Source organism: Chanodichthys erythropterus, chromosome 11 (genome assembly GCF_024489055.1).
Source record: "Chanodichthys erythropterus isolate Z2021 chromosome 11, ASM2448905v1, whole genome shotgun sequence".
In the NCBI taxonomy this organism is placed as follows: Eukaryota; Metazoa; Chordata; class Actinopteri; order Cypriniformes; family Xenocyprididae; genus Chanodichthys; species Chanodichthys erythropterus.
In genome coordinates, this window is record NC_090231.1 from 6,618,042 (window position 1) to 6,645,058 (window position 27,017).

At 38.4% G+C, this 27,017-nt stretch overlaps 1 protein-coding gene across 4 annotated transcripts in view; it reads left to right on the forward strand.

Moving 5' to 3' along the window:
- ntrk3b (neurotrophic tyrosine kinase, receptor, type 3b) overlaps positions 1–27,017 on the forward strand; it is a 165,424-nt gene that overhangs the window by 84,054 nt on the left and 54,353 nt on the right. The window contains exons 6-11 of one of the 4 annotated variants that reach the window (XM_067400335.1): positions 1,583–1,725; positions 1,815–1,956; positions 7,960–8,265; positions 9,110–9,124; positions 11,982–12,031; positions 12,133–12,235. In XM_067400335.1, the coding sequence (XP_067256436.1) occupies positions 1,583–1,725; positions 1,815–1,956; positions 7,960–8,265; positions 9,110–9,124; positions 11,982–12,031; positions 12,133–12,235 (759 nt within the window). The other 3 variants (XM_067400336.1, XM_067400333.1, XM_067400334.1) reach the window with 3 other exon arrangements.

The window sequence follows — 27,017 nt, forward strand, 5'->3', positions numbered from 1 at the left end:
GAATTGTTGACATTTTTGCAGATTTATTAAAAAAGAAAAACTTAAATATCTCATGGTCCTAAGTACTCAGACCCTTTGCTCAGTATTTAGTAGAAGCACCCTTTTGATCTAATACAGCCATGAGTCTTTTTGGGAAAGATGCAAAGTTTTTCACACCTGGATTTGGGGATCCTCTGCCATTCCTCCTTGCAGATCCTCTCCAGTTCTGTCTAGTTGGATGGTAAACGTTGGTGGACAGCCATTTTTAGGTCTCTCCAGAGATGCTCAATTGGGTTTAAGTCAGGGCTCTAGCTGGGCCATTCAAGAACAGTCACGGAGTTGTTGTGAAGCCACTCCTTCGTTATTTTAGCTGTGTGCTTAGGGTCATTGTCTTGTTGGAAGGTAAACCTTCAGCCTAGTCTGAGCTCCTGAGCACTCTGGAGAAGGTTTTCGTCCAGGATATCCCTGTACTTGGCCACATTCATCTTTCCCTCGATTGCAACCAGTCGTCCTGTCCCTGCAGCTGAAAAACTCCCCCACAGCATGATGCTGCCACCATGCTTCACTTTTGGGACTGTATTGGATAGGTGATGAGCAGTGCTTGGTTTTCTCCACACATACCGCTTAGAATTAAGGCCAAAAAGTACTATCTTGGTCTCATCAGACCAGAGAATCTTATTTCTCACCATCTTGGAGTCCTTTAGGTGTTTTTTAGCAAACTCCATGCGTGCTTTCATGTGTCTTGCACTGAGGAGAGGCTTCCATCGGGCCACTCTGCCATAAAGCCCCGACTGTTGGAGGGCTGCAGTGATGGTTGACTTTCTACAACTTTCTCCCATCTCCCGACTGCATCTCTGGAGCTCAGCCACAGTGATCTTTGGGTTCTTCTTTACCTCTCTCACCAAGGCTCTTCTCCCCCGATAGCTCAATTTGGCCGGACGGCCAGCTCTAGGAAGGGTTCTGGTCATCCCAAACGTCTTCCATTTAAGGATTATGGAGGCCACTGTGCTCTTAGGAACCTTAATTCTGTCTCTGAGCTCTTCAGGCAGTTCCTTTGACCTCATGATTCTCATTTGCTCTGACATGCACTGTGAGCTGTAAGGTCTTATATAGACAGGTGTGTGGCTTTCCAAATCAAGTCCGATTCAGTATAATCAAACACAGCTGGACTCAAATGAAGGTGTAAAACCATCTCAAGGATGATCAGAAGAAATGGACAGCACCTGAGTTAAATATATGAATGTCACAGCAAAGGGTCTGAATACTTAGGACCATGTGATATTTCATTTTTTTTTGTTTTGTTTTTGTTTTTTATAAATCTGCAAAAATGTCAACAATTCTGTGTTTTTCTGTCAATATGGGGTGCTGTGTGTACATTAATGAGGAAAAAAAATTAACTTAAATGATTTTAGCAAATGGCTGCAATATAACAAAGAGTGAAACATTTAAGGGGGTCTGAATACTTTCCATACCCACTGAACCATGTTAATTTGTTAAATATGGACTTGTGGTAAAAAAATAAAAAAATAAAAATCAATCTCTGATGTATTTAGTATAAATTCTTATAAGGATGCCATCAAAGAATAGACTTGCTTTGATCTAGACCTGCCAGATATCAGCGTTGCTCACAGTAACCTCACTGTGATGGAGGGCGATAATGTGACACTCAGCTGTAATGGCTCTGGCTCTCCGGTACCTGAGGTGGACTGGACTGTGAACGGCCTTCACTCCATCAACACGCACCAGGTGAGCTCTATTCATCACATACCAAACAAACTGTTTAACCTTATTTTCAATCTAACCATAGCGCATAATGTTTCTCGTCTGCCCTCCAGTCGAATGTCTATTGGCCCAACATTCACTCCATCAACCTGACACTGGTCAACGTGAGCAGAGATGACAATGGATTTGTTCTGACCTGCATCTCTGAGAATGTGGTTGGGATGACCAATGTGTCCCTTCAGCTGGCTGTGCTATGTACGTATATTTTACTTGTTACAGGTTTTCATGTATCATTCTTAATGGTGTTGCTCACACTGAAATGATACATCAAGTTATACAGCTTGTTGAGGAAAGATATGCTGGTACTTTTAGTGATCAGGGGCTGGATTAGTTAAGAATATAAACATTTGGAAATGTTCTTTTTTCCCTAAAGATTGTTCTGAAGACAAAACTTAAGAAGATTTTGGATACTTAAAAAAAGAGTATTCTTAAAATTCATTGTAAATAACTTTATTACAAAAATAGTGTGCACACTTAATAGTAATTATCACATCAGGCAGTGCAAAAAGATGACCTTTGAGGTGTTTTTTATTGAGTTGATGAGCGAGCCTTTGGAAAGAACTGCCATATGGTCAGAAAACAACATACACGTTCGAACTGGAGGGAGACAGCCTTCGCTCCAGCCTTTCTTGCAGGAAAGAAAGCACAGAGCTGATCGAGCATTTACGGGGGTCTTCCTGATGGGAAGAACACCAGTTAACGAACAGACTCCACTTCAAGACATAAGCTCGCCTAGTAGTGGGGGCTCTGGCTTGAGTGATCGTTTCTGCCATTGCTGGTGGTAGTCCACTTTAGTCTGCCGTGTCCCATGCAATTGCGGTGCATTTATGCCCACAAAGTGCTGCCCCATCCCTGAGAAAGCAGGTCCTTGTTCAGGGGAATTTGATAGGAAGAGGCTGTCTTGAGGACCATAAGGCCCATAGAACCAGGTCCAGGTGGGCCAATAGGGCGCAACCATCAAGACCTGCTCCACGTCCTCCCTGACCTATGCGAGCAATCTCACTGGTGTAAAGGCATAATTGCGTAGGCCCCAGGGCCAGCTGTGTGGCAAGACTCTGGCGAGGCAAACAGGTCTATCTGCACGTCTCTGAAATGTCTCCATATCAGCTGGAACACCTGGGGTGGAGTCTCCATTCTCCCGGGAACATGAGCTGTCATGAGAGCATGTCGGCTGCACGATTGAGCTTGCCCAGAATGTAAATGGCATGGAGCGACCTGAGCCACTGCTGACTCCAGAGGAGGAGATGGCTGGTGAGTTGTGAGTTGTGACATGAACGCAGTCCACCCTGATGGTCGATGTATGTCACCGTCGCTGTGTTGTTCGTCCAGACCAGCACATGCTTTTACCTCATCAATGGTCATTACTGCTAGCAACTCGAGGCAGTTGATATGGCACTGCAGTCGAGGTCCTATCTAAGAGCCAAAGCTGCACACCCATTGCATGCATCAATCCAAGCGGCGTGACTGCAGCTGCGGATGCCATATACCCCAGGCACCTGAAATAGTTTCAGTGGAGCTGCTGTTTTCCCCCTTAATGAATTCAGGCAGTTCAGCACCAACTGTGCGCACTCGATCATGAGATCATGTTGACTGAATCCAAACCATAGGAATGATCTGTGTCAAGGTAAAATCGAGACATGAAAGTATGCGTCCTTCAGGTCGATTGCTGCAAACCAATCTTGGGGTTGAACATACGTGAGGATGTTTTTCTACGTTAGCATCTTGAATGGGATCTTGTGAAGGGCCAGATTCAAGATTGGCCGTAGCTCACTGCCTTTCTTGAGAACGATGAAGTACGGTCTTTAAAACCCTGATCTCAGCTGGAGGGACTGGCTCTATTGTGTCCTTTGCCAACAGGACTGCAATCTCTGCACACAGGACAGGGGCATCCGTGTCTGCCACTAAGGTAAACTTGTCTGGAAGCCGGGCGAACTAAATCACATAGCCGAGTCTGATCGTCTGAATGAGCTAACGAGACGAGCTGGGAAGTGCTAGCCACGCCCCCAGACACAGTGAAAGCAGCACCAATGGAAGTACAGACGCGCTAGTGGAGGGGCAGGGAAGTTCCCGTGGGGGAGTGGCTGGAGATGTATGAGGACGCATTGTATCCCTGAACCACAAACTCCTGTGCTGTGGTGAGAGAAGAGGGGGATGACAGTTATGAAGCATAGTGTCACTCACTGTCAAACCACACCTCGTGTGACCCAGAGATTGAGGAAACCACTCTAAAAACTCTTTTATTAACACAGGATTCTCCACCCACACAGGATCCCTTCATCTCTAGGTCGCCCATCTCAGGGATGGTGTTTTGCCACCACTTAGAGGGTTTAGTAGCGGCTGAGACGGGCTTTGTTGCCTTTGGGGGTATGCCCTCATTGATGGGCAGGTGGAGGGGATGTGGTCTGGTGGTAGCAGGATGTGTTTGATTGCCTCTGTACTGCAGAGAACTGCTGGGCATTGTCCTCAACAGTGTCGCCGAAGAGATGGGGGCATGGGAGATATGGGGCATCGAGAAGGCGAACTTTGTCAGCTTCCTTCATCTCAGCCAGGTTCAGTCAGAGATGGCATTCCTGGACCACAAAGGTGGACATCGTACATCATCTGGCCAAGGGATTGCGTGGTGACTTTTGTCTCCCTGAGTTCCTGCATCAACCCCGGTTCAGAACTACCCTTGTGCAGCTCTTTTAGTGCTTTGGCATGATGTACCATGCAAAGCGGAGGCAGCTTGTCCAGCGGCACTGTGAGCCTTAGCAGCAAGCATTCTGAGTGGCTTTAGATGGGAGGCACCCGGTAGCAGCACTTTTGTGGGGATAAATGCACCACAATTGCACGTTCCACCTAAGGAATCTCTGCTTAACCTTTTGCTGCCCAACCATCAAGAGCAGTGAGAGTGGATCAAGCAGCGAAGCAGCTTCTCGTTGTAAAAGGTGCTGTGGCGACCAGGGTGGGCGAGAGCCGTGAGGGAACGGCGCAAGGCCGGTGGCGGGAGTGTTAATGAGCTTCACCTGGGAGGCGCACCGGCCTTGAGTCCCTCACGGAGGAGCTCCGGGAGCATAAAAGGAGGAGCGACTACAGTGAAGGAAGAGAGAGGACCAGGCCTGGACTTTACATTATGTTTTATTATGTTTGTGTGGCCGGCAGACGTCCGCGAGGGTCTGCCGGCATTACTTTCGTTTTGTTCTTTGTTTATTTTGGAATTAAAGTTACGTTGAATGTTCGCCAGTTCCCGCCTCCTTCTTCCCGTATCTACGAACTACGTTACAGGTGCCTTCCGCAACTTTGTGACCTCATTATGCACAACCGCATCTATGTCAGTCTGTCGACGTAAATTCGAACATGATTGACTGATAGGGAACTATATTAGCGTCCACATCAGCGCACAGTATTCTGTTCTGTTCTGCTGCAGTTCTGTCATCTGCCACTTGAAATGCTCAATCTCTTTAAAGCAGGATTCTGATTGACCAATGTTTTTATCTTTCATTAGTTGGTAAAAAAAAAAAAAAGATTGGGAAAGTAATTCGAACAATATTGTTTCTCCTCACTCTCGGCTGGGGTCCTGGGGATACGGGGAGAACTTTGGGTTTGGACTGAATTCCAAGCTCAGAGCCCTCGATCCCCTTGGACAGTAGACCAAATTACGCTTATTATATATTTTATTACTCTATTCAATAATTTTTGTGAACTCATGAAAACCACTGCCACAGGTATTGTCCATCGGACAATATTTATTTATTTGTTAAAGATTTATTTTTGGCGTCTCATCGTAGATTCAAATCTATAAATCAAAATGTATTGCATTTATGAAGAAAAAGTTCAGCACCTAAGGCTCTATCGTTATTATCTCCTGGTGTACAGTGTCTTTGGGTAGATTAGGACTGTTTGTTATTTGGTCTTAGTGACTTAGGAGTCCTCTTGACTACTCCTAGTGTTTCACAGATTTAGGAGCTAGTTTTAACGCTAAAATGCTTTGTGAAAAACTCTCAGAGCAAAAATTTTGGACTCCTAAAATTAGGACTAACACACCCATTAAATTGGCGATTTAGGAGCTACTTTTAGCCTTAAGATGTTTAGTGAATACGGCCCCAGATTTATACTGAATATATTTTTACAGATTGATATCAGAAAATTATCCACCCTAAACTCAGCAGCTGCTTAGCAACACACTAACACCACTCAGAGCAACCACATAGCTTAAAAAGTCATTTTATTTGAACAATTTGAATATGAGCTGTGAATCCTTATTTAGAAATCACATTAAAAATGCATTTACTGAAATCATTGCAAACTTTAATGCAGATAACACCATAATCCCTCTGTAAAAAAATGTGTATGTGTCCATGTGTATGGACACATTTAAAATAGAACAAGGTTCTAAATAAACCGATACACCAATTAACAGCTATGAACCTGTAAGCCTTTGTGTTAATTTAATCAGAGAGTGTGCATGTATTTAGGGATCGCGTTAGGTTGTGACACATAAAAATAGACCTCTTTCCCTGCACCGTGTTAAACTGGCTTGAACAGGTATAAGATGAAAATCAGCCAGTGGAAAAACTGAATCTGCAACATTTCCGTGCTTTAATAAGAAAAATCCACCATTCTCGCTGATGCCGTTAATGTTTTAGGACTCAGATATGATCTGACACTCAGGCATCATTATGTTCATTAAACAGCACATGATTTTAAGACAGCGAGTAGATGAAACGCATTACATTTTATAACTCTGCTGACTAATGACTTTGACGTTAAATTGAAATGACAGCAGCAAGATATACAGGCTCTGAGTGGAAAAATTGTCAAGTTTGGTTTTGGTTTTGAACCAAGTACAGGGTCTTGTCTTTATTAAAAAAGAATAAGGAATGATTGATGATGGCTTATAATCCATTTATATAGCAAATTTAAATATAATATTTAGATTTTTATCCTGTAAAAATTTGGTATCCCATCAAATATTCTAAAGTAATAATTATATATTTTTTTTTTTATAATTTCTATATTTTGCCATATTTCTTTTGACACACTCATGTATGTATTCATATTGGACAGCGAATTTTTATATTTTAAATGTTATTTTAAATGTAATATCCTATTGACTGGATATTGACTATAATGTCAGAACAGACAGATCTGATTTCATTATATGACGATATGGACAATCAGTCCTAAAGATCAGATTTGAGAAACATCACAATTGGGTGCATTGTCAAAAGAGCCAAAAGGTTAGACGTATTCATAATGAAAGGTGCACCAGTTGTAATTTTGCATTCCGATCAAAAGCTCTGGAATATGAGATGCACATATGGGATGCACATCCCTCCCATTCTTTCTCTCTCCTAGTGGGATTGCAGCAGGACTCCCTAAATGACAGGCCTCATGCAGCAGTGAGAGCAGACAGGCCGAGAGCAAGGGTGCTGCTGCATGCTGATTCTAAAACACATGTCATCTGTTTAGTCGGGATGTGTGCCGAGCCGCTCTACAGGAGGGATCTATCTCTCGTCTAGTCTCATCAGTCAGCCAAGCACAAATCACTTCGGTGAGAGAAGGCAGCTGACAATAATGATGCCTTCTCATTTGAATGACAAACAAATGCGCAGTGTCGGACAAGAAGTTTGCATGCGGTTTACCTTTGAATAGTGTACAATAATATACAGTCTGTGACAGCAAGATTACGAGCCGTCCCTCTGTCAATTCATGCTCTGTCCATTTTTTATTGGAGACCCAATTTATAAACGTAAAGTGAATATTAACATAACAGTAGGCATGACAAGTTTCACTGGTTCTGCTTTTTATTCAATGACAACAACTCCATTGTTAAGAAATCTGTGCATTTCACAGTTGCATTTCACTAAAAAAGTGAGTCTGTTACTTTAAAGGACAAGAAACTTATAAAGGAGTAGAAATTTTATGATTTACTCGCTCACATCATTGTCGTTGTTGTACTCTCATGTTTCCTGTATTATTTTCTTTTATCTGTGACTGTGAAACATAAAATAAGATATAAGGCAGAATGTCTGAGCTTCTGGTTTCCATACAAGGAAAGTGAATGGAAATTTATACTTCCATATCATCAATTATAGATTTCTTATTATTATCAATATATAGTTTGATATGTAGCATCCTATCTAATAAAAGGCCAAAAAAAAAAAAAAAAAAAAGAGCAATTCCTGTAGCTGCAACCCTCCATTTTTCTTTCCTCAGTTCCACCAGTAATTCTGAAGCTGGATGAACCAGAAAATCGCCATCTCACCTGCATCGAGTTCACCGTGAGGGGATTTCCCCATCCCACACTGCGCTGGTTCCACAAGGACCGCGAGATCCTGCAGAGCGAATATATCCGCACGGAGATGGCTTACTACCAAGATTACTTGGAAGGCTGCTTGACTTTTCAAAACCCAACACATTACGACAATGGATACTACACCCTAGTAGCCACTAACTCTCTTGGGTCAGTTACCAAAACTGTCCACGGCTTTTTCCTCGATCCCCCATTCAGTGAGGATGACGGTAAGTCTGCACAATGTAATTTATCATTTATCATGAGGTATGAATATTAATTCATTTTATTCTGATACACCCTGATAAGTGTACAGTACCACTCAGAAACATTACAATTTTTTATGTTTTTGAAAATCTCTTATGTTCACCAAGGCTGGATGTATTTAATCAAAAGTACATTAAAACAGCAATATTGTGAAATATTATTACATCTTTTTCATATTTTTTTCCTCTAGTAATGAAAATTATGAGCATCATTACTCCAGTCTTCAGTGTCACATGATCCTTCAGAAATTATTCTAATATACTTTATCAGTGTTTTTTTTTTTTAAATTATACCAATCAAACATTTGTGGTAAGATTAAAAAAGAGAGAAATTAATACTTTTATCCATCAAAGATGCATTAAATTCAACAAAAGTGACAATAAAAACATTTGTTATGTGACAAAAGATTTCTATTTAATAAATGTAATAAATACAAATAAATGCTGTTCAATTCATTGAAATTTCTATTTATCAACCAATTCTGAAAAAAAGTATTACCATTTCCACAAAAATATGAACAGCACAACTGTTTTCAACACTGATAATATCAGAAATGTGTCTTGAGCATCAAATCTTCATATTAGAATGATTTCTGAAGGATCATGTGACACTGAAGACTGGAGTAATAATGCTGAAAATTCAGCTTTCATCACAGAAATAAATTACACTTTAAAATATATTAAAATAGAAAACAGTTCTTTAAATTTGTAATAATATTTCACAATGTATTATATATGAAACATTTATATGTGTTTACTTTTATTCCTCTATTTTTAATCTTTATTTTTTTTCTTTCTTTTCCTTTAGGACTAATTGAATACAGTAAGTGCTTCTTTTTGACATTAAAACATACAGACAGACAAAACATATCGGTCACATATCATGTCCTTTTTCGGGCATGTTCAAATCATAACAAATATTTTGTTTCAAATACACTACTATCTATGATCTTAAATACAGGATTGAAGGATTTGATAAGACAATATCATCTGTGATGTGTTATAGGTCTCTCAAGTACACCAAAAAAAACACAGAACATAGCAAACAAGAATGCATTACATAGTAACTGTGTACCATGCCATACTTGAAACCTTCCTTATTGTCTGTAAAAGATGACACACCTAATGGCTGTTTACAAAGATAAACAGAAGAATAGCCCTCATGAATTGCAGCACATATTCAGCATGTATACATGCTCTATGCGTTAAGAGTTCGGGATGGTGTAATTGTTTTTGAGTCCAGCGGAGGACGGCTCGTGCTTCGGGTGTATGATGCAGCAATACGTGAGCCCTGCTGCACCTCTGCCATTACGAATCAATTAAATGGCAATTCCTCTCTGACACTTGTGAACAAGGCACACAAGTTCAGACAAAAGCCTCCCTTACAAAACAATGTGGCTTTCAGGCAGTGTCATAAATTTAGCCAAATGAAAATAGACATATCTAGTTAGGAACAGAAGGATTTAAATATATGGGGGGAGCAGGGCTAGTTGTAACAGGGGGGAAATTGTCACAGGGCTGAATAGTTATTAAAGGTGCCCTAGAATTAAAAATTGAATTTACCTTGGCATAGTTAAATAACAAGAGTTCAGTACATGGAAATGACATACAGTGAGTCTCAAATTCCATTGTTTCCTCCTTCTTATATAAATCTGATTTGTTTAAAAGACCTCCGAAGAACAGGCGAATCTCACCATAACACCAACTGTTACGTAACAGTCGGGATCATTAATATGTACGCCCCCAATATTTGAATATGCCAGCCCATGTTCAAGGCATTACACAAGGGCAGTCAGTATTAATGTCTGGATCTGTGCACAGCTGAATCATCAGACTAGGTAAGCAAGCAAGAACAATAGTGAAAAATGGCAGATGGAGCAATAATAACTGACATGATCCATGATATCATGATATTTTTATTGATATTTGTGAATTGTCTTTATAAATGTTTCGTTAGCATGTTGCTAATGTACTGTTAAATGTGGTTAAAGTTACCATCGTTTATTACTGTATTCACAGAGACAAGCGCCGTCGTTATTTTCATTATTAAACACTTGCAGTCTTTATAATTCATAAACACAACTTCATTCTTCATAAATCTCTCCAACAGTGTAGCATTAGCCGTTAGCCACGGAGCACTATCAAACTCATTCAGAATCAAATGTAAACATCCAAATAAATACTATACTCACATAATCTGATGTATGCATGCAGCATGCATGACGAACACTTTGTAAAGATCCATTTTAAGGGTTATATTATCTTTGTGAACTTTGTTTATGTAATGATAGAGTCGAGAGCTCGGGAGGGGGCGGAGAGCGCAAGCAATTAAAGGGGCCGCAGCCTCAATCGGCGCATTTCTAATTATGCCCCAAAATAGGCAGTTAAAAAAAATGTATTAAAAAAAAATCTATGGGGTATTTTGAGCTGAAACTTCACAGACACATTCAAGGGACACCTTAGACTTATATTACAATTTTTAAAAAAACGTTCGATGGCAACTTTAAATCAAAAGTCTAATTAAATTAATTAATTTTTTAAAATTAGGATATTATGAAGTTGTGAATTACACTGGGATACATTAAGACAAGAGTACTTTTTATATACAGTATAAAGATTGTCTTATGTTTATTGTTGTTGATTATTGGTTGACGATTTATTAATTATAATATATATTTGGCAAAACAATGGTTTGATTTTCAAACAACATTTCAAAAGTAAACTCTGAGAAATATTCAAAGTACTAAAAAGTGTGACAACTAGTCCCACTCTCCTCTACATCACTGTTATTTTACTATTTTTTATTTACTAGTATAGTATTTATTAATATTTTGAATATTTATTTTTAAATTTTATATTTTCAGTTTAATTTCAGTTTAGGTTTTAGCGATTTTGTTATGTGCTGTTGTTTATATTAGTTTAATATTCCTGTTTAGCTTTCTTTTTTCTTCACTTTTAGTTTTAGTAATTTTACTACCACGGAAGTAGGTACGCAGCCTGCCAGATCCAGGCCGTATCCAGATGAAATGAAGGACCTAGACATGACGATAACGCAGCCTTGACGTTTCAACTAAATTATCCCCTGCGAAGGCCTCCTTGCCTTTCCTTTCCCCATGTATAGATAAAACGTTATCAAAATGATTCCAGTTCAAATAGATCCACAACTAATTTTTCTGTATTATGCAGACCAGACAAGTAATTTGGCAAATATCACTTTAAAAAAATAAAAAAGAACCAAGCTTCTGCACACATGCACAATCAAACACGCAAACCTATAGACTAAACACGTAAATGAATGGCAAGGATGAATTAAAGGTATTCAGGGTTTTTTTTTTTCAGTAGGAAAGGTGTCATTTAAGCGGCACCTAAAGTAATAATTAACAATTTTTACGACAGAAGTGTTTCAATCAAAAACCAACTTTAGCTCGATAAGAAATTTCCTATTGTCACTGTGAAGCTGCTTTGAAACATTATGTATTGTGAAAAGTGTAATATATATGAAGATGACTTGACTTGACTTAAATTACGAGGCAACGTTTCTAATTTTCTTAATATATTTTTTGTTTAATTTTTCATGTAATATTATATTACAGTATTTTTTCAGCTTTATTTCATTGAATGAAAACTAGGTTTAGTATTAGTTAACATTAACATTACAGTGTCATTTCTATTTCCTGTAGGTCCAACACCTGAAGATGAGGCGAAAAGACCTGAAGAAGATTCATTCGGAGTAAGATTTTATTTCTGTCTGAAGTTCTCCTTTAATTTCAATTGTCCTTTTCAGCAGATGTAGCTGTGTCATTGACTGCTTTATTGCTTTTTTTCCTGTAGATGTCGATTGCTGTTGGTCTGGCTGGCTTTGGATGCGTCTTCCTCATTGTGATTTTCGTCCTCATCAACAAATATAGCCGACGTAACAAATTTGGGATAAAAGGTATGAATAGGTTATTCTGCTAGATTGTCTTCATGTAGAAATGCCCCTTGAAGGCAACATTTAAGTCCATATTTTGATGGATATTTTTGGCAGGATGGGGCTTTATCCGGGAATTTATTGGATCAAAAAAAAAAGTGTCTCTATAGTGGTCAGGTGCTTGGATGGGAGTAACTGAAAAGCAAGAGGGCTTTGTGAACACAGATGAAAAGGAAAGTCAGTTTAGAGCAAGTCATTACATTTTGGTAAAAGATTATAAAGACAAACATTTGTATTAAAGTAAAAAGGGTCCATTTTGATTTTATGTTGACTTTGAATATTTTATTCCCAGTGGCAAAAAGCAAAAATAGGCAGGAAAAGGAAAAAGAAAATAAAACTTAATTCTTTTCACCCTTTCTCGAAGCAACACAATAGATTTCCTCAGTCTTTCAGTTGTCAATCATCTCGAGAGACTGAGTAACATAATAGTTGTCGGCTTTGGTTTTGGGCTATGTTTAGAGGCTGCTTTTAAACAGTGGTCTGGCACATCATGAGTCAGATAGGGTTTGGTTTGTGCTGTGTGGGTTTGTGTGAATAGAATTTGAGTTGAATGCATCCTCCAGTCTCAGACCTTGGGGAGGCAGTTGGCGGAAATGCCTGCGAGTCTTTGTTTGGTTAGCCTAACTTCCTCTGCTAATATTATAGTTCATATCACGGTGGTGCAAGCGTTTTCAGAAATATAGTTTTACTCAAACATACGTTGATGATGTGAGTAATTTTAGAGAATGGTAAAGTTATATATAGCATTATAGTTGTTTTTGCTGGAAAATTGTGTAAAGCTGATTTTGCATTGATGTTATTCATATTAATCATATCATTCAAGTTATGAATCTTATCTCAAAGGGATGCCTGAGGTTCAACCAAAAATACAATTTCTGTCATCATTTACTCACCCTCATGTTGTTCCAAACCTATATGCTATTTTCTAGATAAGTATAGGCCTGTTGCAATTATTGATTCATCTTCTGATCATGGTTATTCGATCTAATCGCTATTATTTGAGATAACCTCAATAAGTGTGCCTTAACCAATTTGTTTCCATTTAAATAAGATGTATTCCAATTCCAATACTTCTTTTCTGCAGTATCAATACCAGCTGTGCATTTTCACTCATTTTACACAGGCGAACTGACACACCTGCCTCCTGTCATTCACTCTGGTTGAATAGTGCTTGCATTACGCAAAATTTTACTCATTCCCGCAGGTTTTGCACTCACCACTGATCTATATTAGTGTCGCTCTCTAATAAAGCCACCTCTCAAACAGCTCGCGAGAACCAAACTGACTTCTTTTTCGTGGCTTATAGTGCTTAAACGGTCAAATACATACAAAATTCCCGTCTTGCTGAGTATTTAGATAAAATCAAGTCAGTTTTGGAACGTAAATAGTTGAGAGAAAATGCAAGTTATGTAACAGTATAGATGATCCATGCATAAGCTCTTAAAGTGACAGCAGCCTAATAAACCTTCTGCTGCATTAAAGGGAACCCCTGGTATTAAGACTTGTATGGCTTAATATAACGAAAATTATGTCTTTTACTGAAAAATGTAGTAGAAAACCCATGAAAGATTTACATTATTTAAAAAATCCACATCGTTTTATACATATTTTGGACAATGGGATGCGCCATTTTGTTTAGGTTCACAGTGCGTTCTACGTCGATGACGTCAAATGGTTGCACTCGGTGAGCTACTGACACTACCCTGTTGCTATTTTTACTGCAACACAACTCGAAATATAATATATGATTTCACATTGTGTGGCTTTTGGTTGTAATTTTCAGTCGAAGGGCAACAAGAGAAGCAATGTAAGTCTTCACTGCTTTACTAGCGATAAGAGGAGAAAAGAATGGGAAGTTATGAAGAATGTGGACAAGAATAAAACTTCCCAAAGAACCGTGTATTAATACCCGTGGGGTTCCTTTTAAAAAATGATCAGCCTTTTTGATTTGAACCAGAGCCCAACACTAGTGAGGATGAAAACATAGAAGCTGTGCAATGTCTCTGTGGCTATTCGAACTACTATGATTGACAACAGTATGATATGATATGTAACCTGAATGCATTACACACAGTTAAACATGCTGAGAAGATGCTACTGTTTTTCAGGTGGGTCTAACAGTAGCATTCAGTTAATCACTACAGAAATGAAAGTAATAAAAATAACACTGGATAGTTTTCCCTGTGGTATCGAAATTTTTCAAGGTATCGTATCAAAGTTGGAAATTCCAGTTTTGCGACAACACTAATATCCATCTATACCATCGCAGTTATATACCCGAGATTTGCATCTACTCCCAGTTTTGCCCTCACTTCACTCTGCCTTTGAATAATGACTGTGTGTCCATGGCAATATGTCAAAGAGGAAACAGAAGACAGAAAATTATTTTATGTTTTCCATCCCCATTGCAGACCTCATATCCATCTTCGCTTTTTAAAGCCAACAAAAACACGTTGGTCTCTGCATAACCCTCTTGACCCAAGACTCCCTGCTCTTTTCTCATATGTGTGTCAAACATGAAACGTGCTCTCTTTTTTGTGACAGTCGTGTGAGAGAAAGAGAATATGAGCTCCGTTCAATCCGAGAGGAACGGCTCATAATGTCTCACTCTCATTGATTGGCAAGGTTGAAGAGGTATAAAAGGATTGACACTCAAAGCGTGACGTCAATACAAGCCCTTTTCAGAATGCTGGCCTTCCCACAATACACCACTTGTACTGTTTTTCTCTTCAAATCAGCTGGAGGTCTTAGGCAGCCATTACCTCAGATTGAGCTGTATTGGATTTTTGCCTCACTCAATCATTCTGGAGCCTTTTTTGCAGTTGGAGTTTGATCACAGACTATTTTGGGGCTGGCAGTAAAATCAGATTTCGTGTGTGCGCGTTTTCCTCGCTTTCTGTGTTTGGACCTTTAGATTGCTATTAAATCATCAAATCATAAATGGATGTTGTGCTGCACAACAACAGACTGATTGCGTTTACCTTTCAGGGCACTTCTGCAATTGGTAAAGCTTCATAATCTGGCTCACTTTGGTGCCTGGTTGTAATCAGGGGCATAAATCACGGGGGTCAGGACCCTCCCAACTGAGTGCTGTCCCCCCAAAAAATATAATTAAAAACCACACTAAGTATTGTAAATAAATGATATATACTTAAATAACTGTGTAAGTAGTAAAACAAGTTTAGAAACATTTTGAGTTACCCCTCCCTTGCCTCACAGTGGTTTGGTCCACCGGGCACGTCACCTACACACACAAGTCTGACGGCAGGAGAGAACTGTTCTTCAGACAGTAACGTTAGTTGAGGACCTCCAGTAAGTAGGCTGTCAAGGCTATTTTATTCAAAAACATCGGGTGAAGTGATTATTTTCTCTTTAATACAGACGATGCTGAGTAATTAGTCATAACACACACACAAAAAATTATATAGTCCCTATAACCTTCTTGAGAATATTTTATTCTCTCTAGTGTATTTACATTAGTTTGCCATACTAAATGGACTATAATTATTTTTTTATGATGATATGCGTGGAAGAAAAATTAAACGTATGCATTCGAATGGCAGTGGTTTTATGGGGAGAAGAGAGTTATTTTAGGGAACTTGTAAGTTTGTTTCTCTAATATGACCTTATTCCAACATCATGGCAAATAAGCAAAGTGTTAATGCATAGTCTGCCTGTTGCTGCCATTTTAATGATCAATTTGAACAGTTAATGTGATTAGATTTTGGCCCTACTGCACTTAGCAGTGCTCAAAAAGAAGCTCCTTTTCTCCTTTTTCTTCAAGATATTAATTGAGAACCTTGGTGTTTGTCAAACCACGGTGATACAACCACAGACTGTCACCTATAAATGATTTAAAGTCCCCCTGTAGTCAATAATTTTATCCCTTAAAACTCATCTTTGGTCACCAAAAAAATAAAAAAAAATAAAAAAATTTGAAACGTTTTTTTTTTTTTTTTCCTTGAAAAAATATTTCTTCATGCCTTAAAGGGGTCATATAATTAGGGTGACCAGACGTCCCGTTTTTCCTGGGACAGTCCCGTATTTCAGCTCTATTTTTAGTGTCCCGACTTATTAAGAAAAAAATAATGTTTTGTCCCGTATTTCATCTTTCAACTGGGTGATGGAGTTCTGTCACACAAGAACAGCCTAATCAATTCGTAATAGAACAAAGTTACCATTCAATCACAATTCGTTATCGATTAGTGAAGGCGGGATATGCGGAATCACGCTGAATAACACAGACCAGAAGCCTCTCTCTCACGCACTCTCTCTCTCTTTCGCGCGATCAGATCTCCTCGCGCCTGAATGGTCAAATGCACACATAGTTTTTCAAAATGTCCATCGTGTGGAGTATCTCACGTAAATACAGTCGGTTAAGTGGACGTAAACAGGTGGGTAAAAACAGGAAATGTGTCAGTAGCCTATATTACATCCATGGATTCGGTCTTAAAGGGACAGTAGCCTAATTAAATATTTGTCAGTATATTCAAATGTGAAAAATCAAGTTTAATCTCTGTCGTATTTGTTGTATTGTTTGTAACTTGTTTGTAAATTTCTTTTTATATAACAATATGTAACAAATATTTATATCTACACTGCCCTCCAAAAGTTTAGAAACGCCCTAGAAAAGTGGGGTTTTGGACAATATTGGCATGAATCCTTTTTAATTTGTGATAATTTTGCACAGGTAAGGGACAACACAAATTATAAAAACACATATTATTACATAAACAGTTTATACATAGAAAAAAACTTAAATTTTTGATTCATCAAAATATCCAGCATTAGCAGCTATCTGACCTAAACTGGGTTCTGATTGGTTCATTGTATTCTAAACTTACTTGGCAATCAATTGTTGAAGCTATTAAGGTGTGCTGACCCAAAAATCTTTTACAAACCTGGGTCAAGTTTAAACCAGTAACCAGGCATCACAGCTGGCAAAGGGGCATGTCTGACTTTGACATGTATATACTGCCATTATTATGTAATGAAATGAAATGAACACATGAAAATTATTATTGCTGGATTATGTCAAGTTACTGTAATGTATTTGCACCAAAAAATTATAAGGATTTATGCTGATATTGTCCAAAACCAGACTTTTCCAGGGGTGTTTTCAAACTCTTGGAGGGCAGTGTATATATATATATATATAATATAGTGAAATAAAATTTCTTATATCATGGTCATATTGCGCACTCGTCCCGTATTCCACCATGTGAAATCTGGTCACCCTACATATAATGCCTCTTTTACAAGATGTAACATAAGTCTCTGGTGTCCCCAGAGTGTGTATGTCAAGTTTTAGCTCAAAATACCCCACAGATCATTTTTATAGCATGTTAAATTAGTCACTTTTTGAGGGTGAGCAAAAACCCTGTTTTTGTGTGAATCCCTTTAAATGCAAATGAGCTGCTGCTCCCAAGAAGAGGACAGAGTTTCAAGAGCTCATTAGCAGTTAGCAGCTCCGAATACCTAGACTCACTGAAACTGTCAGAAACTGTTCAGCCTTTTATGTTCAAACCGGAGTCGAACAATGATGGAGACACTTAAGAAGATGTAAAATCCAACAGCACGTTTCTGAATGGTTAGTTGATGAATTTATGTAGCTGATGTGGAGTTAACTATCTTAAAGTCATAGATTAGCATATTCTGTCATGATAATCTATAAATCGCTCCTTTGGGAACTTTTGTAAGATGCCTACAGAACCAGAGAATATATGCTGCATAAAGATAGAACAGGTGTAGTTTAGTTTAATAACTACTTGCTTTTATGAAATGCTATTGCATTTGTGTTACATACTGTATTGCAATAACATGGCCTCACCCCTTTTGTTGTGTGTTCTTGGGGGCGGGGTTTATGTAAATTTTAAGATTAGTGATGTCACTAACCTGGGAAGAAGCTTGTTGTAGTCCCCACCAGCCGTTTGTTGTAGTCCTTAAACAGAGAATTCTTTAAAAGGAAAAATCTTGCTTTGCTTTCATAACTTTTCAAACTTTGAGCAATGTAACTTTGCAGATGTTGTTTATGCTGTAACAGAAACATCACACACTAACTAAAGTTAAAAAATTTAAATCATGATCAACCACCCCTTTAAAATAGCTTAAATGTAACTCAACACCCTTGCCTCATTTAGCATATGTGGTTCTCTGAATATGCAAATTAGCCCCACCTCCACTTACTTGCACCAGCTCAGAGATCCACTCGTTGATGATCACACATTGACATGATTGGTTTCAAGGTAGTTTGTGACAATCAGCGATTTCAAATCACGTTTTTTGGTTCACTGCAGTTAAGGAGAAAATTCTCAGCAATGCTGTTGACTTATGAACTTGCACATGATTTGTCTTAAAGCATATTAAAAACACCACATAGACATATAAACAACATTAAAACTTGATTTTCATTACAGGTGGACTTTAAATATGAAAGGGGCATCTTGATCATATCCTATCTCGCATTTGGAAATTAAGCTTTTGGTCTTTGCTTCAACAATTTCCTTATTCTGTGGAGGGAATCTTCTGTTAATCAGGTCCTCTATCCATATGCCACAAGAAAACAGATAATTGATTTGCATTACCAAGAAGAAAGTACACAGGAAATGTTGTTTTCAAGCATTTCTTCTTACAACATTTCCGCTGGGGATATTTAAGATGTTTTATCGAATTGATTACCATATAATGCATTCATTTCCTGTCAGGACAGGATGTTTTAAGAGAGCTTCAGGCTTGTGTCTTCATCTCATGGTCATTGTTTTATCAGACATTTTCTGCCTCAGATCTGTAATATAATTGGCCTGCTTCATCCCTCCATGATGTAGATGTGACATTACAGATACATCGGATCTCGTTCACTAACTGCGAACACAGTCCAGAAATATTCATCCATAAATTTGATTTTTTCTTTAAAAAATAACAAAAAACAAGAGAAGAGTAAAAGAACCTTTGCTTTTACATGTCCTCTTTGGACGACTAAATTGCGTATCTGTACAGACTTTAGAAGGACCCCAGTGTCAGGAACAAGTGGATGGATCATTTTTAATGGCATACCGGATCGTGTCGAAGGATTATATGTTTGTTCGGAGCATTTGACAACTGATTGTTTTGTAAAAGAGGCACAGTGTAATGGAGAGTTTGCAAAGAAACTTTTGTTGAAAGATGAAGCAGCTGACTATATTGGATCTGTATTGGATTAGAGCAACATTGCAAACTGCAACAGTTTTATAATGCTTTGCCTTTTATATGGAGGATTTCAAAGCACTTATGTGCAATAGCAAGGGGGCGTTGATACTTTTTCCTATGAAATGATGTTAGCCAATTACAACAGTGGCCGCTTACTGACAAGCCTTAAGGGACACGCCCACATAAATCTATGTATATTATCATTAATGTATATTTTTGTGAATATATGGCTGTTTTTGTGCAAAAAGTCCTTAGCATTATAATGGATACTCAAGGAACATATTACTGTATTAAAAAAATCCATGTCAAGAGCCTTTTAGTTTCTGCATAAAAATGCTGCATTGCTGCATGTGCTCTAATGCTAGAGCGCATTTTTATAGAGCGTAAGGATACATGTACAGAAAGTGCTTATATGTAGATGTTTTGGACGGGTATTATGATAATTACTAACTGTGTATGTGCTACTGCATTTAGAATAATCTGGATTCATCAGGATATGATGTTGTGCTCTAGGGCTTCTGTTTTTAATAAATAATACATCCCAAATAACAAATAATAATACATTTAAAAGTTAAAATATACTTTGCTTTACTTTCCTGCAACACTGCAAACCAAGAAGCTTTGATGTTTGTTTTCACTTTATTGAGCCAAGAGGTCAGTCAGTGATGTTTTCATCCCACATTGATTAAACATATTCTCACTATGTGAATTCGCTGGTCAGAGTTGAACAAACCTGAACGTTGGCAAAAGACAAAACATCTGCACGTTTGAATGGACGTGAATGTAGTGCGCACTTGTTGTGAATCCGGGCAAACTTTTTTTGAGTGAGAATATTTTCTTTGGACTAATCAAAAGTTGTATCATACACACAGTATGAGCTAAAGTAAGTGTCTCCATCCACATCCATCCATCATAAATGTACTCCACACAGCTCCGGAGGGTTAAATAAAGGCCTTTTGAAGCAAAGCGATGCATTTGTGTAAAAGAAAATATCCATATTTAACAAGTTATGAAGTAAAATATCTAGCTTCCACCAGACCATCTTCCATATTCAACTTACGAAAAAACAGAACTGACATCGCATCAGTTAAGCTTTTTCCGTAAGTTGAATAGGGAAGGCGTATGACGTAAGGTAAGCTTTTTGAACTGCAAGAGTTTTACACTTTCTTCGTAAGCTGAATACGGAGGGTGGTCTGGCAGAAGCTAGATATTTTACTTCATAACTTGTTAAATATGGATATTTTATTACACAAACACATTGCTTCATTTCAGAAGGCCTATATTAACCCCCCGAAGCCATGTGGAGTATGTTTAAAAAAGGCAGGACAAATGCCGTAAGAGGTGTGATGATTGTTCACCAGCTTAGTCAGTGGTACACAATGTGTTAGTTTATGATCGAATCAGGAAACAATGCACAAGCGTGGTTTCTCGAGAGAATATTGCGCGTCACATCCTGATGTCACGTGTCTTTAAGGGATATGTGTGAACGCACGCACAGATTTCAGAAAATCACTGTCAGTGTGAATGAACCAAAATCAAACGATACCGGGGCACATTCTCTGTGTGAAAGGGGCTCATCAGACATCTGAAATGGCATGAGATATGCTTTTTGCCCAATATTGGGGAGGAAGACTGAGTTATGATGACACATGATCGTAACATCACTAACTGCATGTGACAGGGTTTATTTTAGCTTCACCGTGAAAACCCTCCCCTTTGCTTCCCCTCCACGCTCTTTGCCCTGATAGCTCACCTGCCTATTAAGATCTTATCATCGCTGTCACAAGGGCTTAAACCTTCCTCGGCTACATTACCGCAGTAAGCCAAGGGCTGTTTAGCACACATCATCAAACCCAAAGATTTCACGCCTGACTGACTCACCTTGCCCCAGCGAATGAAGCAGTCAATGGAGCCACACACAGAACAACAGCTCACGTGAAGACACCCGCAAACATGTCTGAAACAACCCTGACATGCAGTTTCTTTGACAGACAGCTACGCACAAAGACACTTTGAAGCTGTCGCTGATACGGAACAATAACCATTTTCTAATGTCAAAATCACAGTAAGGAACAGCCGCCTTTTTTTGCCCATCCTTGAAAGTGAAACAGGGTCATTCAGCACCATTTTTCAATTTTGAAAAGCACTTCACTCCATTATGATTGGGGTATAAAAGGATACTTTCCCCATTGAATTAATACACTGCTTTTTCAACCATATTCCTGCCCTACCAGTGACCAAACGCGTATCTGTAATCACATCATTTTGGTAATAAAAATGAGCTTATACCCCTCTTGAGATGGAAAACTCTCTCTTCCAAAAAATCCTTGCTCATCTCGTATTTTATCATTGTTTCAGGTTCATTTGTTGCTTAAGTGCTCCCTAGCTCATACACGGTGCCAATATGTACCCATTATGTCTGACTGTAACAGTATTTGGTATTGTAAGTGGTGTTTGCTAAGGCATTTGAACAAACCTGAAACCCAAAGTATTAAACTTTGGCACATTACTGATCCTGCACCGTTTGCACTACAGACATGAATGATACTTCAGATTGTATGGCTTAGTGAAGATGTGTTATTCCTTTTTTTAAGTAATCAGACTTGCCCAATTTTGTTTAGTGGACTATAAAACAGGTGAAAAAAACAACAACAACAAAAAAACACATTGACTTACATTGAAGGAGGGATTTGAGCCATATCTAGAGGACAGCTTCTGAAATTGGATAGTAGGAAACCACATCCTATAGGCATTATGGATGTGAGCTGAGCTCTGCATAGATGCTCACATTTCCAGAAAATGGTAATTTCAGGATTGTGCAAAAATCAGAATTGAACAATTGTCTTCTTTTCAGTTCAGAAGATGGAATTTGAATTGAATTGGCAACAATATACAGTAAGTTGAACTGGAATTTGAATTGGAATAACAGGAAGAAGAATTTACTGCAATTCAAAGAAATTCAACACAGTTGAATGCATTATGGGAAATTAAGTGTTCTTTCACAAATCTGCCTGTCTGTTCATGCATCCATTCATCCATCTATCCATCCATCATCCATATCCATCCATCCATCCATCCATCAGTCTATCCATCCATCCATCCATCAATCCATCCCTCCATCTATATCTATATATCAGTCTATCCATCCATCCATTAATCCATCCCTCCATCTATATCTATATATCAGTCTATCCATCCATCCATCCATCCATCCATCCATCCATATATCAGTCTATCCAGCTGTTTGTCTATGTATCCATCCATCCATCATCCATCCATCCATCCATCCATCCATCCATTTACATATATATCCATCTATCAGTCTATCCAGCTGTTTCTCTGTCTATTTATCCATCCATCCATCCCTCCATCCATATCTATATATAAGTCCATCCATCCATCCATCTCTATATATGAGTCCCTCCATCCATCCATCCATCCATCCATCTCTATATATCAGTCCATCCATCCACCCATCTACATATATATCCATCTATCAGTCTATCCAGCTGTTTCTCTGTCTATTTATCCATCCATCCATCCATCCCTCCATCCATCCATCTACATACATATCCATCTATCAGTCTATCCAGCTGTTTCTCTGTCTATTTATCCATCCATCCATCCATCCATCCATCCATCCATCCATCTACATACATATCCATCTATCAGTCTATCCAGCTGTTTCTCTGTCTATTTATCCATCCATCCATCTATCCAACTGTTTGTCTGTCCATCCCTCCATCCACCCCTCCATCCATATCTATATATCAGTCCATCCATCCATCCATCCATCCATCCATCCATCCATCCATCTCTATATATGAGTCCATCCATCCATCCATCCATCCATCCATCTCTATATATCAGTCCATCCATCCATCCATCTACATATATATGCATCTATCAGTCTATCCAGCTATTTCTCTGTCCGTCTGTCCATCCATCCATCCATCCATCCATATCTATATATCAGTCCATCCATCCATACATCTACATATATATCCATCTATCAGTCTATACAGCTGTTTGTCTGTCTATCCATCCATCCATCTACATATATATCCATCTATCAGTCTATCCAGCTGTTTGTCTGTCCGTCCGTCTGTCCATCCATCCATCCATCCATCCATCCATCCATCCATCCATATCTATATATCAGTCCATCCATCCATACATCTACATATATATCCATCTATCAGTCTATACAGCTGTTTGTCTGTCTATCCATCCATCCATCTACATATATATCCATCTATCAGTCTATCCAGCTGTTTGTCTGTCCGTCCGTCTGTCCATCCATCCATCCATCTCTATATATGAGTCCCTCCATCCATCCATCCATCCATCCATCCATCCATCCATCCATCCATCCATCTCTATATATCAGTCCATCCATCCACCCATCTACATATATATCCATCTATCAGTCTATCCAGCTGTTTCTCTGTCTATTTATCCATCCATCCATCCATCCATCCATCCATCCATCCATCCATCCATCCCTCCATCCATCCATCTACATACATATCCATCTATCAGTCTATCCAGCTGTTTCTCTGTCTATTTATCCATCCATCCATCCATCCATCCATCCATCCATCCATCCATCCATCTACATACATATCCATCTATCAGTCTATCCAGCTGTTTCTCTGTCTATTTATCCATCCATCCATCCATCTATCCAACTGTTTGTCTGTCCATCCCTCCATCCACCCCTCCATCCATATCTATATATCAGTCCATCCATCCATCCATCCATCCATCTCTATATATGAGTCCATCCATCCATCCATCCATCCATCTCTATATATCAGTCCATCCATCCATCCATCTACATATATATGCATCTATCAGTCTATCCAGCTGTTTCTCTGTCCGTTTGTCCATCCATCCATCCATCCATCCATCCATCCATCCATCCATCCATCCATCCATCCATCCATCCATATCTATATATCAGTCCATCCATCCATACATCTACATATATATCCATCTATCAGTCTATACAGCTGTTTGTCTGTCTATCCATCCATCCATCTACATATATATCCATCTATCAGTCTATCCAGCTGTTTGTCTGTCCGTCCGTCCGTCTGTCCATCCATCCATCCATCCATCCATCCATCCATCCATCCATCCATCCATATCTATATATCAGTCCATCCATCCATCCATCCATCTACATATATATCCATCTATCAGTCTATCTAGCTGTTTGTCTGTCTATTTATCCATCCATCCATCCGTTTACCCAACTGTCCATCCATCCATCCATCCATCCATATCCGTCTGTCCATCCATATATATATATATATATATATATATATATATATATATATATATATATATATATATATATATATATATATATATATGGCAATGGCCTGTGTTTGTAGTTACCTGTGGTTAGGCTATGCTTCTCTGTGATTGAGTTGCTGTAAAAAAGAACCTCTTTTTCCAACATAAGTACTACATAGTAAAAACACTTAGCCTCTCAATGCTATTCACCAGACAGATACTGCCCATCTGAACTCTATTATAGGGAATAGGGGACATTGATAAACGTTCATTCTTGCCCTCTTAAGGCTGTATGAAATGGAGATGAAGGTGTGTGTCATACAGAGATGAGGGGTCATTATCGGTCCCCTAAAGGCAGTGCACTAAATCAATTTCATGCCAGTGAAATGGCTCAGTCCCTCTTGCTGTAACACCATTGAACATGATAGAAGCTGACGCGGTCTGGACGTGCTTTGATAATTATTGAGGTGAGAACATGTAGATTTTACAAAAAATAGTTTGTGTGTATTTAATTATTAACTTGGTGAATTGGTATTGTTGTAGAACATCCAGTCCAAGGCCAGAATTCTCATTACAGACATGTTTAGATGATTTTGGGGTTGTGTTTCTGGATCATTCTAGGTGAGGAGAAATATTCAGCTATAACTTGGCCCAGAAAAGACACTTTGGATTAGACTAGAGCAAATGCTTCAGAATGAGATCAGTTATTGTGCATGTCACTTTAAAGCACTCATATTATAGCTTGCTCTGCCACTGAGGCAACTTTCCCTTCATCGCAATCACCTAGCTATATTTGATACAGCAAGAGGGTATTGATTATAAGGTGCAATTCAATCAAAAGTGTGCTGCAAAATTATATGCTTTATAAATCAGAAAAGACTCTAAAATAGTCTCTGAATAAATTGTGGAGACGTGTTGCAAAATTTCCACATTGGTCGATCAGACAAAATGGACTTCCAATTCATGGTTGTGTGCTCTTAAATTTTTAAAATGATTGATTAATAAGTGTTTCAGCTCAGGTATATTATAAAACATTTTAGAAATCATTCTAATGTGGTAATTTGTTGCTCAAGAAACATTTCTTAATATTATCAATGTTAAAAACAGTTAATATATATATATATATATATATATATATATATATATATATATATATATATATATATATATATATATATATATATATATATATATATATATATATATATATATATGCATTTATACTTATTATCCACACTCTATATACCATTCTTCCAAAGACTCTCTGTCTGACCTATGCAATACATTTTTGAAAACATGGGGGCATTTTGTGCATTAACTTTAGCGGAACTGTCATCTATAATAGGCAATTTCTGTGATCGTCATGGTGTGTTGTCACGGTTGTCACAGGAGAGGGGGACGTGATAGTGAAGAGTGCTGTAGGGATGGAGAAATCATTTCTTTTCCACACCAAATCAAGTCTGTGTTTCCCCCTCAACAGTTATCTGCATCCATTGATAGGTCACTTAATTTAATAGAGGCTCCACAATGCTTATAATGTCAGTGGTCTGAACGCAACTGTCGCAGTGCAGAATCACAGAGTCTGTGCTAGTTTACACATCTGAAGCCTTATTGTTTTAATATGTTAAATGTGAAGGATGATTTGCATTTCTTGAAGAACAACTGCAATTCAGAATGCAGATATTATATAAAAAAAGATAAAAAAGATATATCAATGTACCTGTAAAGCCATTGGGAGATTTTCGTACTTTATTCTTTACTTTTTTAAAAAGTATACAGTTCTCTCTCTCTCTTTTTTTTAATGAAATAAATTAACACTTTTTTCTTAGCTGTCACAGGTGTTTGGTTGAATTCAACATGATGGAGTCAGAAATTTACTCAAGGTGCAGTAAGCGATTTCTGAAAAATGCTGCTGAAAGTGGATTGGACTGAGCACCAAAACACACTTGGAGCAAATCAGCAGTAGGGGGCGTATACACTCATGAAGGGGGAGGTGCCTGTGCTGCACAGCATGTTCATGAATTTGGGGGCGGAGCTATCAAAATAAAGGTGTGATCCTTTTGGATAGGGGTGTGTTTGTTTTGGTGATTTCAAATATCAACAGCGTTTCTCAGAAATCGCTTACTGCACCTTTAATGCAAAAAAACAGGAGAATCTCAGGAGAATAAACACTTATGCAACACCAGTAACTGACAAGAAACAGAACAAAACAGGCAGTACTTATGCTGCATTCCAGGGGGATTATCCCAAATTAAAT